The sequence below is a fragment of the Neolamprologus multifasciatus genome, chromosome 13 (assembly GCF_963576455.1).
Source record: "Neolamprologus multifasciatus chromosome 13, fNeoMul1.2, whole genome shotgun sequence".
Taxonomy (NCBI): domain Eukaryota; kingdom Metazoa; phylum Chordata; class Actinopteri; order Cichliformes; family Cichlidae; genus Neolamprologus; species Neolamprologus multifasciatus.
The window spans coordinates 17523374-17543265 of NC_140451.1; the positions used below are offsets into that span (position 1 = coordinate 17523374).

The 19892-nt window shown below is 38.6% G+C and overlaps 3 protein-coding genes across 10 annotated transcripts in view; 2 read left to right on the top strand and 1 right to left on the bottom strand.

Annotated features, from left to right (window-relative positions):
• LOC146505359 (A-type potassium channel modulatory protein KCNIP2-like) overlaps positions 1–8980 on the top strand; it is a 109525-nt gene extending 100545 nt beyond the window's left edge. For 4 of the 5 annotated variants that reach the window (XM_085181776.1, XM_085181775.1, XM_085181774.1 and 1 more), the window contains exons 2-8: positions 4003–4127; positions 4255–4324; positions 4695–4765; positions 4976–5083; positions 5293–5397; positions 5539–5601; positions 5851–8980. In XM_085181776.1, the coding sequence (XP_085037902.1) occupies positions 4003–4127; positions 4255–4324; positions 4695–4765; positions 4976–5083; positions 5293–5397; positions 5539–5601; positions 5851–5898 (590 nt within the window). In that variant the 3' untranslated portion in view covers positions 5899–8980. Of the gene's footprint in view, positions 1–3156; positions 3260–4002; positions 4128–4254; positions 4325–4694; positions 4766–4975; positions 5084–5292; positions 5398–5538; positions 5602–5850 lie in introns of all 5 variants that reach the window. The other variant, XM_085181772.1, reaches the window with a different exon arrangement.
• On the bottom strand, positions 8161–13573 carry cox15 (cytochrome c oxidase assembly factor COX15). Of its 2 annotated transcripts, XM_085181767.1 has the most exons (10): positions 13366–13573; positions 12363–12499; positions 12064–12248; positions 11835–11957; positions 11510–11696; positions 10807–10974; positions 10596–10677; positions 9584–9738; positions 9325–9438; positions 8161–9241 (listed from the first exon to the last, which is right to left on the bottom strand). In XM_085181767.1, exons 2-10 carry the CDS (start codon positions 12369–12371, stop codon positions 9110–9112), a joined length of 1155 nt encoding a protein of 384 aa, XP_085037893.1. In that variant the 5' UTR covers positions 12372–12499; positions 13366–13573; the 3' UTR covers positions 8161–9109. The 2 variants fall into 2 exon arrangements, with proteins under 2 accessions (XP_085037893.1, XP_085037892.1); XM_085181766.1 differs by lacking the exon at positions 12363–12499.
• Positions 13574–13743: 170 nt separating this feature from the next.
• cutc (cutC copper transporter homolog (E. coli)) lies at positions 13744–18989 on the top strand. 3 transcript variants are annotated; one of them, XM_085181770.1, is made up of 10 exons: positions 13744–13900; positions 14093–14171; positions 14424–14483; positions 14825–14854; positions 15486–15695; positions 17471–17506; positions 17721–17854; positions 17977–18004; positions 18100–18205; positions 18353–18989. In XM_085181770.1, the coding sequence occupies exons 2-10, from the start codon at positions 14102–14104 to the stop codon at positions 18462–18464; spliced, it is 786 nt and encodes a 261-aa protein (XP_085037896.1). In that variant the 5' UTR covers positions 13744–13900; positions 14093–14101; the 3' UTR covers positions 18465–18989. The 3 variants fall into 3 exon arrangements, with proteins under 3 accessions (XP_085037896.1, XP_085037895.1, XP_085037897.1); XM_085181769.1 differs by having other exon boundaries at positions 13768–13988; XM_085181771.1 differs by lacking the exon at positions 14825–14854 and having other exon boundaries at positions 13780–13988.
• The last annotated feature ends 903 nt before the right edge of the window (positions 18990–19892 follow it).

A 19892-nucleotide genomic window follows, 5' to 3' on the forward strand; every position in this document is an offset into this window, starting at 1 on the left:
TTGTTCGTCATGAAGAGCTTTACAGTGTTCTCTGGAGAGTACACTGCAAAGCTCCTGGGAGAGTTTTAGGAAGTCTGAGAAAGGCCACCCTTGTAGTGTCTTCAGGCTTGTCTACGCCTCGGCTTAAAGAGTGCTGATTTCCTTTTCCTTTTTTTTTCTCTTGTGGGCGAGCAGGTTAGGGCATTTTAACATTTTTAGATGGTGTACAGTAGTAAAGCAGATACAGAATGGGGGAGGGAGACAGAGGGGTATTATATGCAATAAAGGAATTAAACCAGCAGGTTGCAGCTATGTGAAATGTGTCTTAACCACAGTGCCACCAGCGCACCCTGAGGCCACACATTTTTAAGGCTGCATGGCAGACTGGGACCGTGCTGTTTGGAACAGTCAAGCTTTTACCAGACAGCAAGGCTGTAACAATGGAGGCATTTTGGGAAATTCCTCTGCTGCACTGATTTTGAGCATCATTCTCTCTCCCTCTTTTGTTTTTGGGGGTTTTTTTTGCCTCCAACCTTACTAACCAGCTTGATTGCAGTTTAGAAGAAAAAGAGGAAGGAGAAGTGGAAAGTAAAGGTAAAGGTCCCCGGACTCATTTGAAACTAAAGGTGCTTGGGGAACTAACCGAACCACTTTTAAAATGTAGCTCTGCACTGCTTCACTCCTAGAGATCATAACTAAAAGTCCCAGTGTTGGACTTGCAGATACACTAAGCAGTACAGTGTATCCGTAATGCTTGCTGTCTTCCCTGTGGTTCAGGGCTTACATGTGATTTTCTGCATTCCTTTTGTTTATGAAGTTCCTTTAAAAGTTACTAAATATTGCCAAAAATATGCTGCCACCATTTAGTAAAATGGTGGCAGCATATTTTACACAGCACAACTAAAAATAGAGCTGTTCTCTTATTTCCTGAAGTGTTGTGATGGTCTGTCAGTGTGCCCTGAGGGAAACTATCGCACTCTAATTGCACAATCACTACAGGGCATGCTGGGTAAGAGCATTGTGATGCTGCTCAATAAGGAACAGTGTTTTTTTTACTTTTCTGCCTACTCAGGCCAGAATGAAATAAGTTCTGGTCTCATTGTCAGTGCCACTCAAAAAACAATTTTAACTTCAAAGGCTAGAGAACAAATATCACATGTCACTTCAGTAGCTCAAGGAGTAGAGTAACCTACTTGTTTTTGACATAGGACTCTTTTAGTATGGAGGATATTAAACAGCCAGATAGATAGATAGATAGATAGATAGATAGATAGATAGATAGATAGATAGATAGATAGATAGATAGATAGGTAGGTGTGCATATTAAGGTTAATGCCTCTGAGATCAAATATCTCTATTTCAGGAGAATCGTATCCATGACATCTAAAGCACATTTACTGAGACATCAGAACAAGAAATGTTAACGCCAGAAAAGGACAAAAATACAGACAAAATAACAAAGATGGAGAGAGGGCTTTAAAAGGGAGCCAGAAAAATGTGTCTCTAAACAAGCACATCTAATCACTGACAGTCTCCAGCAGATTTGGCTTTTTATGGGTCTCACAAGTATTTAAAACTCAGTGTTCCATGTGGAGCACAGGCAGTAGACATCACAGCATTTTTTTTTGTTCATTTCCGTTTGTTTGTGTCTCTGTTTTGGCCTTCATATCAGTATAACACATGCTGATAAGTTCAAACTGTAATCTGTAATGTTACCCAAGAGAGTTTCCAATCATAGAAATGTTATGATTTAGCATTTTGCTGTACTAATATGTTGATTGCAGTGTTATAACTACAAAAAATGTCTGGTTTTGGAGCACTACAAACAATTTAGGTGTAACTAGTGTTCACACATTGTTGGTATGCTTCTTTACTCTCTTTCAAATTGATGCATTGCACACTGTTGTCACTTCTTTGACACCTATAGTTGCTATTTATGTTGAATATGATGAACTATACTGAGCGATACACGCTGTTAATTAGACTAACAATACTCTATGAAGAAATTACAAGTAGGTAATGAAACACTCATCTCAAGGTCCATTTAATAGATGTTCTGAAGGTTTCTGGAAGTTAAGATATTAAAATATCATAAAGGTCATTAATTTATTCATTCATTTTATGGCTCCACTTACTCCATGATTAATCTTTTGTGGGTTACACTGGACATTTTCTGACTTATTTTTGCACATTTCACTGGTTGTTAAGCATTTGATAGTTATGTCTGCATTGTTGTCAGCTGATGAACCTGTTTGCAAAAAAAAAAACCAACACACTTGCCCACAAGCAGACCCTTGTGCCTATGGCTGAGCCTCTGTGAGACTGCTCGATAGAAGAATCTGGTATGCTTGGAGAGCGTGCTCTGCCTGTTCTGGTTGCAAATGATGCCAGAGCCACATGTTGTCAGGAGGGCCAGAGCCCCTGACGCTCCACAGAGCAGAGAGATAACAGGGTGAGACATAACAAAGGCGAGATAAATCAGTGGGGGTGCTGTGGTTGTGTTGGTTTTCAGTCCATCATGTCCTACTTCATCCCTCAGACTGCTGGGGTCCTCCTTAAAGGGATATGTGGACTTCTTTGCAGTAAGTACCCAGGTTTATCTGTGCCAATGTGTTTTACGTCTACTAATATCCATTTTGTGACACACAAAACAATCTCTGGTAGATGTTATGGGCTCTGGCTTGGGTTGTTTTTCTGTACACCCTTCTTGCAAATTGCTTTCCATTACCACCAGTGTGTGAATGTGTGTGTGAATGGGTGGATGACTGTGTATAGTGTAAAGCGCTTTGGGGTCCTTAGGACCAAGTAAAGCGCTATACAAATACAGGCCATTTACCATTAAGTGGTTGTTTAACCTGAATGTGAGTACAATGCTGGTTTATGTTTTGAATTGGTATACTCGGCACTAATATTTCTAAAGTCAGTGCACTGGATATGGCACCGTGATACAAGTCAGTCTTATGAGGTAAACTGTGTGTTTATTGGGGTGAGCTGAGAGCAGGTGGTACTATCTACAGCTTGAAGTTGGTGGTCTCCCTTTGCTAAGCCAAGTCAGCAGCATGAATCCGTCTGTTGTTGAATCTGTCCGTTGCATGACTTTATAGGCATGTGTGTGTGTGTATATCACAGACTGCGTGTATGTGTATCTAACTCTTGTGCTATGGTTGGTGATTTCAGGTAACCCTTCCACCAGCCAAAGCAAAAAAACCATAAAGCAGCGATTCCTCAAACTGCTGCCGTGCTGCAAGCCTTCGACTACCCCCTCAATCAGTCAAAGCAAGTGCTCTTTCACTCTATACATCTCTGCTTTCTCCTACTTGCCTCTTTAGTCAGTTGAGAAGACTGGCACAGACGCTCGTGTGGATAAAGGCACATCAAAACATTCAGGCTACACATAAATCTACATACACCCTTACAAACTCCAAAAACTCTACAACTATCTGGTGTTGTGGATTGTGGGTCAGAACTGTTTTTCTTTTTGTGATTTGAGGCGTGTGCCATATATTTGGGTACTGGAATGTTTGTGTGTTGGTATTTTATATACCAGAAATACCATGTTTACAGTGCCGAGGTCAAAGTCAGGTGAAAGCTAATAGGTTCCAGCTAGAATGCAAATGAAATAAGAAATATCTGTCAGTGTCTTTACCTTGAACTTTTTAAATGTCTCTTCCATTTTTATGAGTGATAAACCTCTTCTTCCACTTCCTCACAGGCCCCTCGTTGTCTGTAGTGTGCTTCAGCTTTTCAGATAATACTTAAGATGCTGCAAATGTGCAGATGTGTGGAAATTTCTAGCGCTAGTAATCTCACAGCTATGTATGGAAAATAGTGTTTGTTTATGTTTAATTTATTAAAATATCACAATAATTAGTAGTGTTCTTCATGTCTGCTGTATAAGATTTAAACTTTATGATAAGCTCAAGATCTGTTTGATAACTTCAGCTAGATATCTTGGCCAGGTCATGGCTACACTGGGGGTTAATATGGTGTAGATGCTAACTAAAACTTATCTGTCCCTCACAGACAGCGTGGAAGATGACTTTGAGTTATCCACTGTGTGCCATCGCCCTGAAAGCATGGACAAGCTGCAGGAGCAAACTAAGTTTACCAAAAAGGAGCTCCAAGTCCTCTACAGGGGCTTCAAAAATGTAAGTCTGGTTACAGAAGACAGTGAGAAAACAGGGGTTCTAGCTGAATGTGTGCATATCCTGTGCAAGATGGGAATTAATGAGTTTACATTTTTTAAAATGTGTTTTCTTTATTTTTTTTTCCCAGGAGTGCCCAAGTGGTGTGGTAAATGAGGAGAACTTTAAGAACATTTACTCCCAGTTCTTCCCTCAGGGAGGTGAGTTCTCCCAGCAATAAGCACGAAGAGGTCCAACAGTGCCAGTAGTTTCATTTATTTCAAAATTAAATGAAAACTAAAAGTTCAAACAACAGTTGTTAATGTTAATTTAGCTTTTTGCCATGACAGTGAAGCGAATATAATTATCTTACTCTAAGTCTACTCGGCTTGACTGAGGTGTGTGCACTGCAGAGAGGCGAAGTGATTTTTCATTTCACAATATTTAGGTTGATGAAATGTTAACCACTCGCCTCCAGTTGTATTTGAAATTATTTTTATATCTACTCTATATTTAGACTGCTGCTAATCGCAGCTGTTCAAAGACATGTTTTGAGGGCACGTGGGTTACAGTAAGCCTCTACCTTTGCAGATTCAAGTATGTATGCACATTTCCTGTTTGAAGCCTTCGACACGAACAAAAACGGCTCGGTTAGTTTCGAGGTAAGCTCTATTCTATTCTTACATATCAGCTTCTTTTGAGGAATAAAGGAAAATGTGTGCTCTTCTGAAATTTGTCATCACTTATGTTTGCACACAAATATGAATTTGTACACCCAGATTAGGCTGTGATAAAGGTTTGGCTTTATTTACTGTGTCAACATTTAAGTAAAGATAACACAATGCAGGAAATCGTTCCCGCTTTTGTCGCAGGACTTTGTATTTGGCCTGTCTATCATCCTGAGAGGGACCATTAATGACCGGTTAAACTGGGCATTCAACCTCTATGACTTGAACAAGGATGGCTGCATCACCAAAGAGGTAACACACATGTGATTGTGTTGGATTTGTTGATTTCTTGGTCCCTTTGAATTACTTGCTGATGATTACTCATTATCAATATTTTGCAAGTATGTGGAGATTTCTGGCAGAATATTTATCAATGACATTTTCCATCACACAATAAAAAAAAATCATTTTTATTGGAAATTCTCAATACTGTTTTCTCTGTTTCTCGATACACTTTACAGGAGATGCTGGACATCATGAAGTCCATCTATGACATGATGGGGAAATACACATACCCCACCATGCAGGACGATGCCCCAAGAGAACATGTGGAGAGCTTCTTCCAGGTCAAACAAAACAATGTTTTCTTTCCCCCTTGTTTAATGATTGTTTAAAAGCACAAAAATATTGATGGCACCATATTATTTTGGGGAAAATAATGATGCTGTTAGCCAAATAAATGTCTGGTTGTTGTATTTTCATTTCAGAAAATGGACCGGAATAAAGATGGGGTGGTCACCATAGATGAATTCATTGAGTCTTGCAAAAAGGTAGAGCATTCCAAATCCTGAAGAAGTATTGAAAACATTTTTAGAAATGCACTTTTTTAGAATCCCACCACGCTAATCATGTAACTACAACTGGAGAGTGAGCTAATTGTAGCATAAAGAAAGTCAGGGGAGACATCTTGCTCTTTCTAGGAAATCACTGCACCTGACCAAGAACTATTTTCTGCACATAACTCTCCATAAAACCACAAATTGCATATAAACTCATGCACATCTCTTGCCTCTTTGTAGGATGAGAACATCATGCAGTCCATGCAGCTGTTTGACAATGTCATCTAAACATCTGGACCAGTGAGGACACTGGCACCAGAGAGGGGTACGTGTGTGTGGGTGTGTAAGAGGAATACGGGATTGAAGAGAGAGAGAGAAAGAGTCTGATTGCATGTGTGTTGCGTGTGTGTGGCTGTCTCCCGACTTGCAAGCTTGTGCTCGTGTGTCTGTTGAGAGCTGAGTCCTGAGGACACAGAGAGGGCCCCCTCCCTCTAACTGGACCCCCCAGTGGCTTCCTCCAAGCAACAAAGGAGAGTCCCCAGCGCCCATCTTCATCATGCAGAACCTTATGTTTTATCCCAGAGACACAGAGAAAGCAAGCAAGCAGTGGGCTCACAGCCACCTGCACATCTAACACCCAACCAGCCCCTGCCTGTTTTATTTGAACTTTTATTGCTCTTGCTGACGGAGGGACTATCACAGCCTTTTAATGGTTGAACTCAGAAGAAGGATGCTCTTCCTAAACCCTGATCTCAGATCACTTTTCCCCTTTCCTCCATAATGGCTGAGAGATGGCATTGTGAACCTGATCTTGCCTCTGTGCATGTGGGTAACACCTTCCTGGAGCCATAAGACTCATGGCTCATCTGCTGGCCATACAAATAGAAATGAATCTACAGCCACCTGGTGGACAAGAGAGAAAAAGACACTTCCTGAGGGAGCAACCAACAAACTGGTGATCCGAGCGATTCCGTCTTACGGAGGGAGCTTCAAACTCGTTCTTTTCCACAAGGGACTGATTTCAATATCGCATGATGATGTCACTAATATCTACTTATGTATTTACAGAGATACTCCAAAGTCTGCTCGTCTGTCTGCTGTCCTAGTCATTCACAGGTGCCTCACCCTTTGTCTATGTGTGCGTGCATGTGTAACAGAAGGAGATGTCATCTGTCTTACAAATGTAAGACTCTTGTGACACAACACCCACCTTCATTCACAGGATTTTGGTAGAGTAATTCCCGGCCTTCCAAACTATTACAATCCTAACAGTAGTTGTCTATTGACTGTTGTACATTTTCTAGCATTCCCAGTGGTGTGATATTAGGCTGTACAATGTGGGGATTGCACTATAATTTAATGAGCCGTTTTGACCCTAGCAGCTTCTCTCGACATGGGAATGACATACCACAATCGTACTAGTCTATGAATATACATTCAAAGAGAAGTTTATTAGATTGCAGATTGTATTTGTGAACTTCTTGTAATCTGAAATGTCATGTGGTTGTCACAGGTTCTACCACTTGAAAAAACACAAAAGTCTCCACACCCTTTTTGCATTAAATCTGACTATTTCTATTTCAAGGAGGCATAAAGTGATTGTGTGTAGCAAGTGCAAGACAAAGTTTGATAGCAGTTTTCTTTTTTCTGTGCCTCCGTTGTTCACTCCATTTCTTATTCTCCCTCTCTCTGTAACACCAAAGAAAAGATATCAATTAAAAAGGTACATAAAGCCACTTAAGGTAAGACATTTAGCCCACCTGTGGGTGAAGACAGAGGGAGTTACTGGGTATCAAGCTGGACAAGGGGCAATCAGAGATAAGAGGTAGACTACATGTAGTTTACCTGCATGCTGTCAAGTGCAATTTTAGGTTGTGAACCCATCCATTAGGCTCAGATTAATTATTTTAGAGCAATTTGCAACCACTTATTTGCTTCTTTTCACACTAGAACTAAGCAACACAAATGTGAGATGATGTAAGGCACTCGGGCCGTAATTAAATCGGCCAAGTGTCTTAAAAGCTGAAACAAACATGAAATAGCAATAATGTTCTCCACTCACCCAACGTCTCCTTCCTCTCAGAGCACACTATAACGGCCCTGGTTAAAATATGCACTTCCAGCCCTGCAATTTCTTATTTTTTTATGTTCTGCAGTTTTTACATTTATACGTTCTGGAAGAATGGTTTGGCTCTGATTGTTCCTGCCCACAGTTATGTTCTTTTCCCCAAACACAAGGAAAACCTGTCTATACCCGCATGTACTGTGTCTAGAACAATGAAAACCTACTAACCCGTGGTACTGACTGTCTAGCTAGCCTAAACTGGTTGCATAACATATTCAAAATATGTATATTTTGTACAGAGATAATAAAAAAAACAAAAAACACAGTTACTATGCAAAATGGACTGGCGTGTGAATTTATCAGACTATACATAAATTGTATTTATTAAAATAAGTCCTTTCAGCGAGATAAAGTACAAAGTACCTGTAGCAATAACATTTGACATTTTGACCTGTCACAGCAGGAAAAAAACAGTGTATATCAGCTTAAGTGAGAACCTGCTTTTATTCATTCTGGTACACTTTCAGTGCTTTGGGAGAGTCATCATTAATTCCCCCTTTTTACACATCTGTAAGTCCAAAAAAAGGGAAATAGGCAATGTCCATAATAATATTCAAATTATGATTCATTCATCATAATGTCAACAGGAAACATTTACAGCTTAAATATACATAAATACATAAACCATCCCAGGAGCCAGGTCTCCTTCCACTAACAGGCAGTAGTATCTATGCAGATTCACCCGACCATGTGACAATTTCATAACCAAAATGTCATCCAGCACATTTTTTTAAAAGTGTGAACATCAACAAATACAGTAATTCAGTCTACATTTCTGAAGAACCAGCTGACTCCAAACCATGTACACAGCCTTCAACTGCCAGGTTATTAAAGCTGAAAATTTTGTTTTGTTTTGTATGTTCTAGTGAAATTCCTGGCACAGCAAAACACTTCACAAGTTGGGTTTCTCTGACAGCAAAAGCTTTTGAAATCATTTGAGTGTATTCCTGATGACGGCCTTGATGCATATTTTTTTTAAGGCCTCTCCTGTGTAAAGTATCATGAGCACAGCAAGTGGTACATGGATGACCGGTGGAAAAAATCTCAAGTAAAACTGAATTTAATGAATGTGATTTCTTTTTTTCCCTCTTTAGGAATATTATCTTTATTTAAATAAAGTTTAACTTGTATTGTGATTTCTATTACTCATGACTGGGGCAAAAAAAAAAAAAGATTACAATGTGCAGGGGTGAAATTGTTTGAGCTTTTTAAGTGGGGGCTGACATACCCCACTGAACAGATACTTCAGCATATACAGAAAAGTCCATCATTAAATAAAGAACACATTTTCATGTTTTTCGAGTTCACTACTGCCTCTTAAAACTTTGACCTACAGTAACCAGGGATAGGTTTTCTCTGTAAAACAGCAGAAATTTATTTGGGCATTCTGCGAAGCTCTGCCAGAACCCAAATAGCCAGCGAGAGAAGAGCCACTGAGCCAGACTGGTGAGTTGCAGCCAGCGGAGTGGGGACATAAAGTAACAGCGTGGCGATACCCAGTGCAACCTGAAAAGCACAAAAGCACAATTTGTTTATACTGAAGGGTAATGGACCTATTTGTATAGCAATTACAGTGTCTTCTAGCCTACCTGTGTATAGGCCATTGCTGCCAGGAGGCTGATGGCAATCTTAGCCCTCTTGGGAAGCATCATTCTCCTTGAGAACAGATACAAGCCTGTAATTGCAGTCAGAGAAGTAATCCCCTGGGAAAAGAAAAAGACATCTTGAGGGGTACATATTAACATTTCATTACACATCAATCTAAAAAAGTTACAAAACTTGGAAATATTATGTTTAATTAGAATAAAAACAATGAAATGCCAACATTTTTTAGCTATAATAGCATACCAAAATTCTATGATCAAATTGCACAGTGGTGGGATTTTCGAAGAAATTCTTGAGGGTCGGAGAGAAGGCCAGCAGATCATCAGGAATCCATCTATCTGCCATCTTAGGGAAGGAGTTATAAACAAGCCCAGCATCCAAACCAGCGACAAAGGCACCTGTGTAAAGGTACATGCATAAATGATTCAAATACATCTCCATGAATAGAGATTAAACCACATTTGTATTGCCTTTAATTACATTAACTTTACTTTTCTACACAACCGCTCAACCCATCTAAGAGCCAAGTTTACAAAAGACCTTTCGATTAAAATCAAATCAGATGAATAAGCTTTTTGTTTCAACATTTACCAAAAGACAAGATAGAGTACTCAAATTTTATCCCAAAAACATTACATGGGGTAGCAGCCCAAATGTCTTTCCTCTAACCATAAGTTTCAGAGTCAAAGTGTGAAGCTTCGTACAGACTGTGAGGTGACTGGCGTAGTACGCGCCTGTTAAGAGAGGAAATGTGACACTATGTACACTTAGGGTTACTCTAATGGAGTCAGCTGTGAGTTGCCATGAATGACTCTGAGTGACTGTCACTCTAATATTCATTAGTCAGTCTTGTTGTGAATTTACAGTTGAAGAATTTTATGTAACACATTGTGCTTTGTGCAGACGCAAATAAGCAGAACACTTTGAAGATGTATTGTGGACTCCTACTCTTCCGGGACTGAAAACCATTTGCACATGTAAAATTCTAACTGCTCCTCTAGCATCATTGCCATTTACCAAGAGCTTCCTATGTTCTGTCAGAACAAGTGCCACTTTAAAGAACACCTATGCTTCTATGATGGTCGTCTTTACTATTAACATCCTGCTTTTTGAGGAAATTTCTGTGCAATTTTGCTATAGTTACAGGTAGTTCACTTTGTTTCCCCAAAGTGGCTCGAGACTGAAAGCAGCACTTCGGTAGACAGATTCTGCGACCCCATTTGTGACACTGAATTCACTTAAGATCCAGCAGTACCTGAAAGAGCAGTGAGGAAGACGAGTCCACCAGTACCCTTGGCAAACCTCCTGAGCTGCATGAGTTTTTTGGTTTCTGCTATCTGTGAAAAAGGTGCCATTATTCAAGTAAAAAAAAAAGAAAAGAAAAGAAAAAAAAAAGACTGTTTCACTTTACATTTCTCCAAAATTTATCATTTGTGTTTTTTCTGTAGGCAAGAGTCCCTCTGTACCCTGTGAGCTGGCAGCAGCAGAGTAAGCCCTGTCCACATACTGGCACAGTAGAGCAATAAGGCAGAACCAAGATGGGCGCTCAGACGATACTGGCTGACACGAGGGATGTCATGAGACTCGGGCTTCTCCTCCAACCCGCTTTTCACCATGTACCACCCCAGAAGGCCCTGACAAAACAAACACATGTATACACATCCCTTACTTTACATTTATAATAAACCCGATGGTGACAATAATTAAATATTAGTACAATCAACCTATTTAAAGAAAAAAGAAAAAAAACAATGCTACAAGTGACTGAGAATTAGCTATGACGTAAATCCAAAACACATCTGAAACTAACAACGCAGCCTGTTCAGTACAGCTGATTCCTTCTGTACAATTCTGGCTACTTTTACGCCAGAGTTTTTAAACTTGTCAGTGACAGATTAACGTCTCAATATACGGAATGATAATTATAGCATAACATATAAGGACTCAGAAATGTCAGCAATGTCAGTGTGAAAAGAAGCTGCAACTACCAGAATATAAATGAGAGAATGCACAAAGAGGTAGAAAGCATTGAGGGACAAATACGTTTACTAATGGCTACTTCTGCAGGTTATGATGTAGACTCTACAAAGATTCACTGCAGAAGTCTAAATCAGGCAGGAGGTAATGATTATTTCCAGTGATCTTCTCATTTCCACAGCTGTGTCTTACCTGGAAGAAGACAAATCCACAAAGACCCAGCACTTTTCCCTTCATGGAGCGAGTGAAGTATCCTTTTTTCCAGAAGTAAATAGTGGGGAGGATGTATGCCAAGCCAACCAGCCTGCCCCACATACGATGTCCCCACTCCATGTAGAAGATAAACTTAAACTCTGGCAAAGTCATGTTATGGTTCAATCTAAACAAACAAAACACATAATAATACCAAATTAACTAATTGCCGCATTAGAGACCAGACCAACACATAACACAGAGACACATTTAATTAAATTTATCAGGCCTTTATGTACTGTGATTCTGAAAAATGGGATCTTACATTTTGAATTCTGGAAACTGCTGGTACTTTGAAAACTCAGCTTCCCACTCTGCTTCTGACTGTGGTGGTTTCATCTCTCTCACCAGATGCCAATCAACCATGGAAAGCCCAGATTCTGTCAGTCTAATAAAAAAATAAATACATAAAAATGCAGCAATGTAGTAAATGCCTGTTAACAGTACTTAAGTAAGTAGTACATACAGACATACTAATTTTAAAACATGCGTACCTTGTGACACCACCCAAGACAATAGCCCCAACCACCAGTCCACTGCAGCCAAGTAACCATCGACCCACTATGCGATTTGAGGCTGCATTGGGGACAGAAGCTGCTGCTGCTGAAGTGGACGCTCCTCCCTCCACTGTGACGGTGCTGTGACCTCTCTTCAAGAGCCATTTTCGAAGCGGTGAACGCTAATGTAAATAAAAGGGAGAAGTGGCTTGAAATGATGATGGACAACGCAAGCATTAAAGCGTCAACTTTACCTTATTATTAAAAAAAAATGTGTCATTTTAAATGTCATTTACACTCAGCATCCTTCATCCAGTACATCGACTATCCCTTCTCTGCACATGTCCAACCCATCGCAACCTTTCTTCTTTAATTTTGTCCGCTCAACCTGAGCTGTTCCTCTTATCTGCTGTCAGACTGCACAACAAAGACTCTGTGGATGACCACACATATGCAGACAGACACACACACGTGCAGTACCACTAAGTGTAATTTATCTGACGAAACAGAGTATTTTATTCTATTTTATATTGCATGTTATTCCTTTTATCCTATTCTATTCCACCGATTTTCTTAATTTTTGCTGCTTGTAACTTTGCACTGTCCACTTTCTGCCATGACCCAACAAATTTCCCACATGTGGGACTAATAAAGGTTTATCTTATCTGTCACAAATCACCCCTGGTATTGGTCTCCACCCACACCCACGGCTGCCTGCACTTTCTTCTTCACTGTGGCTTTGGATGCAGTGACACCCCCACCTTGAACCCATCTGTCACTGCTACCTCACACCTCACCAGTGTCTAGCTGTCCTCCTATATAGTGCATCAAAAACATATACTCACATATAAGCAGCATGTTAACAAATTACGAAAGCACAACACATGTAAGGTGATTCTATAGTTTTAGACATGTAAGACCTAATTAACCTACTGTACTTCAAGCTTTTAAAAAAAGGCAGTAAGTCGGTATTGCTGAATTTGATATCACTATCTTTTCTGGAAATTTAGTTACTGATAAATCAAAAACATTCTTAAAGGGTCTATGATATTAGTTCTTTCATTCTGAATTCATTTTTTAAGTTAGCTGATGGACGTGACTACTCTTGAGTACATCTAGACAGCTAATGTTACCTGTCCTAACTAATTCAGACACATACTAAAAACAAAGCTGAAAAAAGAGCAGCTGACAGATGTGTAATGTGACATATTGTGTATATTACTGGCAGCGTGTGACCTTCCCAATGATGCTTACTTAAGCTATTGGCTAAAATTAGCGGCTAACACAAGTCATACTCACGGTGCTGTACTGAAAGCCCTTTCCAGCACTTCTGCACCCGCAAAAAATCGTTGTCCGCAACGACGAAATTAACATCTCTGTGCTCTAAGACTCGTCGCTAGCGCTGAAGTTATCCAACAGTGCTGCAAAAGCTTCAGCACGTTTGTTACTGTGCTGTCACCCGGCTGGTTTCCTAACGTGCAGCTTCAACTTTGACCTTCTGACGTCATAAGAAATTTACTCACAAAATATAAACTATGTTTTTTTCTTTGTCAGGAACGAAACATACTCAACATAAATAAAAATATATATACAACAAAATATATATACATATAAATAATATACCAGGCTTTCGAAATTATATTACACAGACTAGAACGTTTGGGGGGAGGGGGACTTGTTTTGCTTTCAGGCGTACCCTGCATGGGCGGGCATACGTCTCATTTCGCCCAGTAATGCATCATAAAACGTTTATATATTCTCACCCGTCTAATCGCGCGTTTTGAATTCAACGACCCGGAAAACGGTGATCTACGGACTAGCTGTATGAGCTGAAGTAAGTCTCACAAAACATGACCTGACTTCATATCGTTTTTTAAACGACTGATACGGTTCCATGAGTCGATAAGACGTGGATTTAACAGGTAGCTGTAGTAGTAGTTAAAACCTAAAGATGAATGAACGTGTTAACTGAGGAGTTTTCACGTAATCTTGTTTGCTCACTAACTGTATTCCTGTCTCTTATTAGACTGTCAGTATGGCAGAGTGCTTTTTAATGGAGGTGTGCGTGGACTCAGTGGAGTCTGCTGTCAATGCTGAACGAGGAGGTCAGTAAAGTGAACAGTAGTGAACACTGTCATGCCGTACTATTATTAAACTCACTGTGGCGTGCTTGCTAAATTGGTCATGCACAGGCAGTTCTACTTAAAAACAGAGTTAAAAGTTGCATAATATTGAGGTGTTAGCTCAGACATATCAATACCATGAGTATTAAATTGGCATGCTGTTATTTAATTCCTCAAAGATTACAGGCTGTAAAAGTCTATATAGGTGTAATCAGAACTTGTCTGTCCTGGCAGGTGCGGGTCGACTTGAGCTGTGCTCTAGTCTTCTGGAGGGTGGACTCACTCCGAGTCTAGGTGAGCAGGATTTCTTCTAGCATCTGCAGATACCCCTAGCAACAACAACAACAAAAAAAGCTGTCGCATCAGGCACCAGCAGATCTTTCAGGTTTTAGTCAACTGGAACCTGCCAAGTTGCATTACTGCCATCTTCTGGAAAATCCTTAAATACTATTTATACTAAATATACCCTTTAACAAATCTAAACATCAGCAGACTATGACATAAAATAGAATTAAAAAAAAAAAACACAGTTAATGTGTTAGCTGTCAATTATGGCTATGTTTGTTTTTAATAATAGTCAGGTAGTGTATCTCTTTGAATTTTGGGATGTCATTATGTCCTTTTCTTTCATAAAGCATGCTCCAATGCAGCCTCTGCTAAGAGAGGTAAAATAAAAGAATAAAAACCTTTTCTTAGTATTTAGACAACTCGATTGGCTCTTGTTATGCCACCTAGACACACTTCAGTCAGTTAGAAACCTTCCTAAGCAATTTCTTTCTATGTGACTGCAGCCCAGTTCATGAAAGAAAAGCATTAAAGTGTGTAGATCCTTGTCGTTCTTACCGCCCTCTCTGCAGGTTTGCTGTCATCATGTCTCTGAAGTCATACTGGTTCAGTTTGGTGGGATAAAGTCAGAGACATGATGGATGTTGCTTGTGCTGTGGAGAGTTTTATTTCGGCTGTTATGTCTATTCATGTCTATTATTGTTTTTTATTACTTTTGATGTTCTCTTTTCCACTGCTTCCCCTACATTATGCCATACCAGTTTATTATGACTGTGTAATATACATACCTACTCTCTGTGTTTAGTCCAATACTGCAACCACTGTTGAACAAGTTTATTCCACCCTCTGATTCACAGAGTTTCGTATAAATACATATAATGCCTTTATAACTTGAACCCAATTAACTATGTCTTCAGTAGTCCATAGTCTGTACTAAGCATTATCCTATTTTATATAGGAAGCCTGGGCATTTGTTGCATGACACATAATTCCACCTGTACTTTACTCCAGGTGTGCTACATGTAGTGAAGCAGTATGTCAAAATTCCCATCTATGTAATGATACGCCCTCGTGGGGGCGACTTCCTGTACTCCGACCTTGAAGTGGACGTGATGAGAAAGGACATAGAGCTTATGAAGAGCCAAGGAGCCGATGGACTCGTTCTGGGTGCCTTGACAGAAGATGGACGGGTGGATGCAGAGCTCTGCATGGAGTTATTGGGTATGGTCTCTTTATATATTTGACCTGATTTGTTACATCACTCTAAATAACAATGAAAAGGCCAGACAGAATATATACAATAACACTAAAAATAAACCAATAGTTATGAGAATTATATCTATGAGTTCGATAGATTGAGGAAACACCATCAACCTTTAGAAAAAGTACACAAAAACATATGCCTTCTTTTAAAATTAAATATTTCTGGTTTATATTGTAGAGACTTGTGATTTATTCTAAATAGTATCCCCAGATTGTTTCTAATACTGCAATATTGTAAATATACTTTCCTAAAAAATGAAATGCAAGTCAGAAAGGCAAAATATTATCACAGTGTACAAGCCACAGAAATTTCATTGCTATGTCCAAGATTTTTAGTCACTTTTCAGTGATAAGACAGAACCATAATACAGTCCCAATCAAATGCTAAAAAATGGCAAAAAGTAATATTTTGCATGTTTGGGTCTTAACAAGCTTCCAAGTAGAGCTTCAACATGCAACAAGAAGAAATGGGTGTGAGACAAAACATTTATTTGAGAATGCAATTTATTGAAAACAACGGTTAAACTGAAACAAGCCATTGTTGCCATTTTTCAAGTGGTCTTAAACTTTTGATTGGGATTGTATTTCTATATTAATCATGTCACATTAGATTTCCTTCCATTTCCTTCAGTGTGGCACCTTTTTATTTAGCCACAAAAAATAAAAATAAACATGAACTTGCTGTTAAATTGTAAAGTTCTGAAAAAGCTGGCAAAACACACAAGAGCCAATATTTCTGTACCCTTCATTCTTCACATGTTTTCACTTAAAAAGAAAACCAATAATTTTACAAGGCCTAAAGCACTTGCAGTCTAAACATGAACGTTTGACATTAACTTGAGTTAATTATTTATTAAGGGATCAAAAAAAGATCTTCCGGAAACTGTATTAGGAGGTGCAGACATGATAGTGTGCAAAACAATTGAATGTAACTCCTGCACACTGTTTCACTTACCTCCAAAACATTTATTAAATTACATTGTTTTGGTCTGAATAACCCATTCACATGTATGTAAAAGCATACCAGAAAAGTTCAAATCATCCAATCAGCTGATTGACACTTTGCTCTGTATTTTTGCCGTTAGTTAAGGGATAACATTGAAACAGACACCCGTTTGTTTCAGTAATTTTGTTTTTGTGAAAAAGGAAATTTTTACAGGTTGTCAGGAGTGCAGAGAGTTTGAACTAGTAGGCTTGAGTATCCAATATTTGTATTTTTACTATGCAAATATAGCATATGAAAATGCACAGGTAAAGACGTGTTACAGCAGGCTTGGTAATCCAGTTTTAATCTCACACAAGGTTTCATGTAGCCCGTCATATGTCAGCTGTCCAGAGAAGGAAATGCACTACATCTCCACAAGATAGTTGTGACCCATGTTAAGCGAAATCAACCAGCACCATAAGGTCATCATATTTCCAAAGGTCCTACTGAGACCTCAGAACATGGTAGGGCCAACCTCCAAAAATCAGACACTATATATTCTCTCAAGTTTTTGTTACTATCCTTGCATTGTTACTTGCAATATGCAGTATAAAAAAGTGAAGCCAACAATCTTTGATATAGAGTATAGCAGTACAGCTGGCTATGAGTGATGGCTTTCATAAAGGTAGGAAAAAAATGCTTATATTGCTTATATTATACAAATTGTATTTCACAGTTTTGCACTTTTGTTTGACATTTTGTACTTTTCCATTTCTTTCTTTTGTTTTCTTACTTTTTTGCACACTAGCTGCTGCCCGTCCCTTGCCTGTCACCTTCCACCGAGGTAAAGGTTTCTTCTTCAAAGTGCTTTTCAGCTTTAAGCTTTTAAAATTCTTTTCAGCTACAGTTACACTTAAAAAGCATCACAAATTCTTAATGGAATAAAAGCCTTGCATAATGCTATTATCAGGTATAGCTCCGAAAAGGTATAGAACGTCTTAATGATATATTATTAAGCCTGGGCTTTTATTATGACACTAATCATGATCCTACTGCAGCTTTTGACATGGTTCATGACCCAGCAGTAGCTCTGGAGGCGCTGATATCGTTAGGGTTCGAGCGTGTGTTGACTAGTGGCTGTGACAGCTCCGCTTTGGAGGGACTGCCTCTCATTAAACGGCTTGTTGATCAAGTACGTGTACCCATATGAATGTCTTTCTTTACATCCAGACATATGAAACTCTAATAGCTGTTAGGTTATTGTTCTTGATCTTTCATAAAACCTTTAATTTTCACATCATTTCTACTCAACAGACAAAGGGCAGAATTATCATAATGCCAGGTTAGTGCCTCCGCCATTGCTCCTTTGTTATTTATGTGTGTATTTTTACAACCTTATTTATTTATTCACTGTCACTGTTTTTGTTTTGATAACAGGAGGAGGTATCACAGAAAGGAACCTACAGAGAATATTAGAGGGGTCAGGGGCTCAAGAGTTTCACTGCTCAGCCCGCTCGAGCCGGGAATCTGCAATGAAGTTCAGGTGTGTTTATTTTCCAGTCTCAGGCGAGATGTGGGATTTGTCCCTTTGGTTGCATGCATTAGGAGACTTCTTGCCACTTCATGTCGATCTAATTATTATTTTTTCTATATAATTCTCTTCTTCTTCTCTTCTCTTGACGTTGTGCAGGAACACCTGCGTCTCAATGGGAGCTTCTTTCTCAGCACCTGAGTACGGCCTGAAGGTGGCAGATGTGAGCAAAGTCCGAACTCTAAACGCAATAGCCAAAAATACCTTGTGACTGTATAACAGTCATGATAGACTGGAAAAAAAAATTACCTCAAAAGTAATCATGAGTAATAATACTGATGTGTACTGATTAAATTCCATAAATAAATGTCATAATCGCCAGAAAGCTCTGCTTTTTGTTTTTTTTTCTTTTAAGATATAAAATCACCAATGAATCAGTCCTTGTCAAGTTAAAGAGCAAAGACATTAGTGCATCTCACAGAGTATCTGTGAATAATATGATGTAAAGCGAATGTCTATATATGGGAGCACTTCTCTAGTGATATCATCCAATAATGTGCATAGAGAACTACTCGTGTGTCTGGATGTGCAGTCTGATTTATAGGATTTGGAAAACAGGTTTGCTAAAATATGTTAATAATTTAAACATACAGGAGATGTGTACACAAATCTGTAGAAGTTCACTTTTTGGGTGTATGTGTAAAGATTCTGTAAATATGAGATGTTTAAAAAGCCACTCAGCTGTGAGGAGTATAAGAAGCGGTAAAAAGCTGAAAAAATGTGTAGTTTGTAAAGTTTTCAATAATAATAAGGCCATTTGTACTCTTCTTTTTTATTATTAGTGTATAATTCACATAGTGAGTCTTTTACACAGGTAAAAACTTTTCATTGTAGTTTTAATTTGTTTTGATGGTCTATGTATGCACAAACTGTTATTTTACACAGTCATGAACCTCTGGTCTCACATCTTAAAAGATTTTTTTTAAATTTTATTTTTTTATAGGCATTCATAAAACAGACGAATCCAGGTCAAACAGATTCACAACTCTCTGCACACTAACAAATGACATTGCTACAGTAATGCCCCCCATGTATGTTCAACTACAGTTGATTTCTACACTGAAAATATGTATTTTTTTCCTAATGAAAGATAACTGCTTTTTAAAATGGCAAAACAAAATATAAATTTTACATAACTCCCTATTTAAAGTGATACATAATGCACAGTTGTGACTTCCTGTTTTTGTTTTTTCTCTGTTCATTTTCATTTTCTTCTTCTTTTTTCAATAAAAACAGTTTTCATATTAGATTACATCTTCTGTCTTTTAAAAGAATATTATGCATTATGCACAAAACAATAAGCTTTCCCTAAAATAATTTGACTTGATTGAAATATTAAAAGCTAGTTTCTCTAATTGTTTTTATTTGACTTTTGACACACTGCACAGACATTTCAGTTTTTGTTTGGCTTATCTTTGCTTATCAGCTGGTGGCGTCTGGTCAGATACAAAAAATAAGAAGATAAAGTTTTTTACAAGTGAACAAAATGCTCAGTGTCAGTATAAAGGAAAGCTATTCTGAGTTTTGATGACAGATAAAACAATCATATGTGTGTATATATGTACATATATAATTAGAACCAGAAAAGTTTTTAAAGTCAGAGAAGAGTTTTTTTTTTATTCAATATTTTATTCAAATA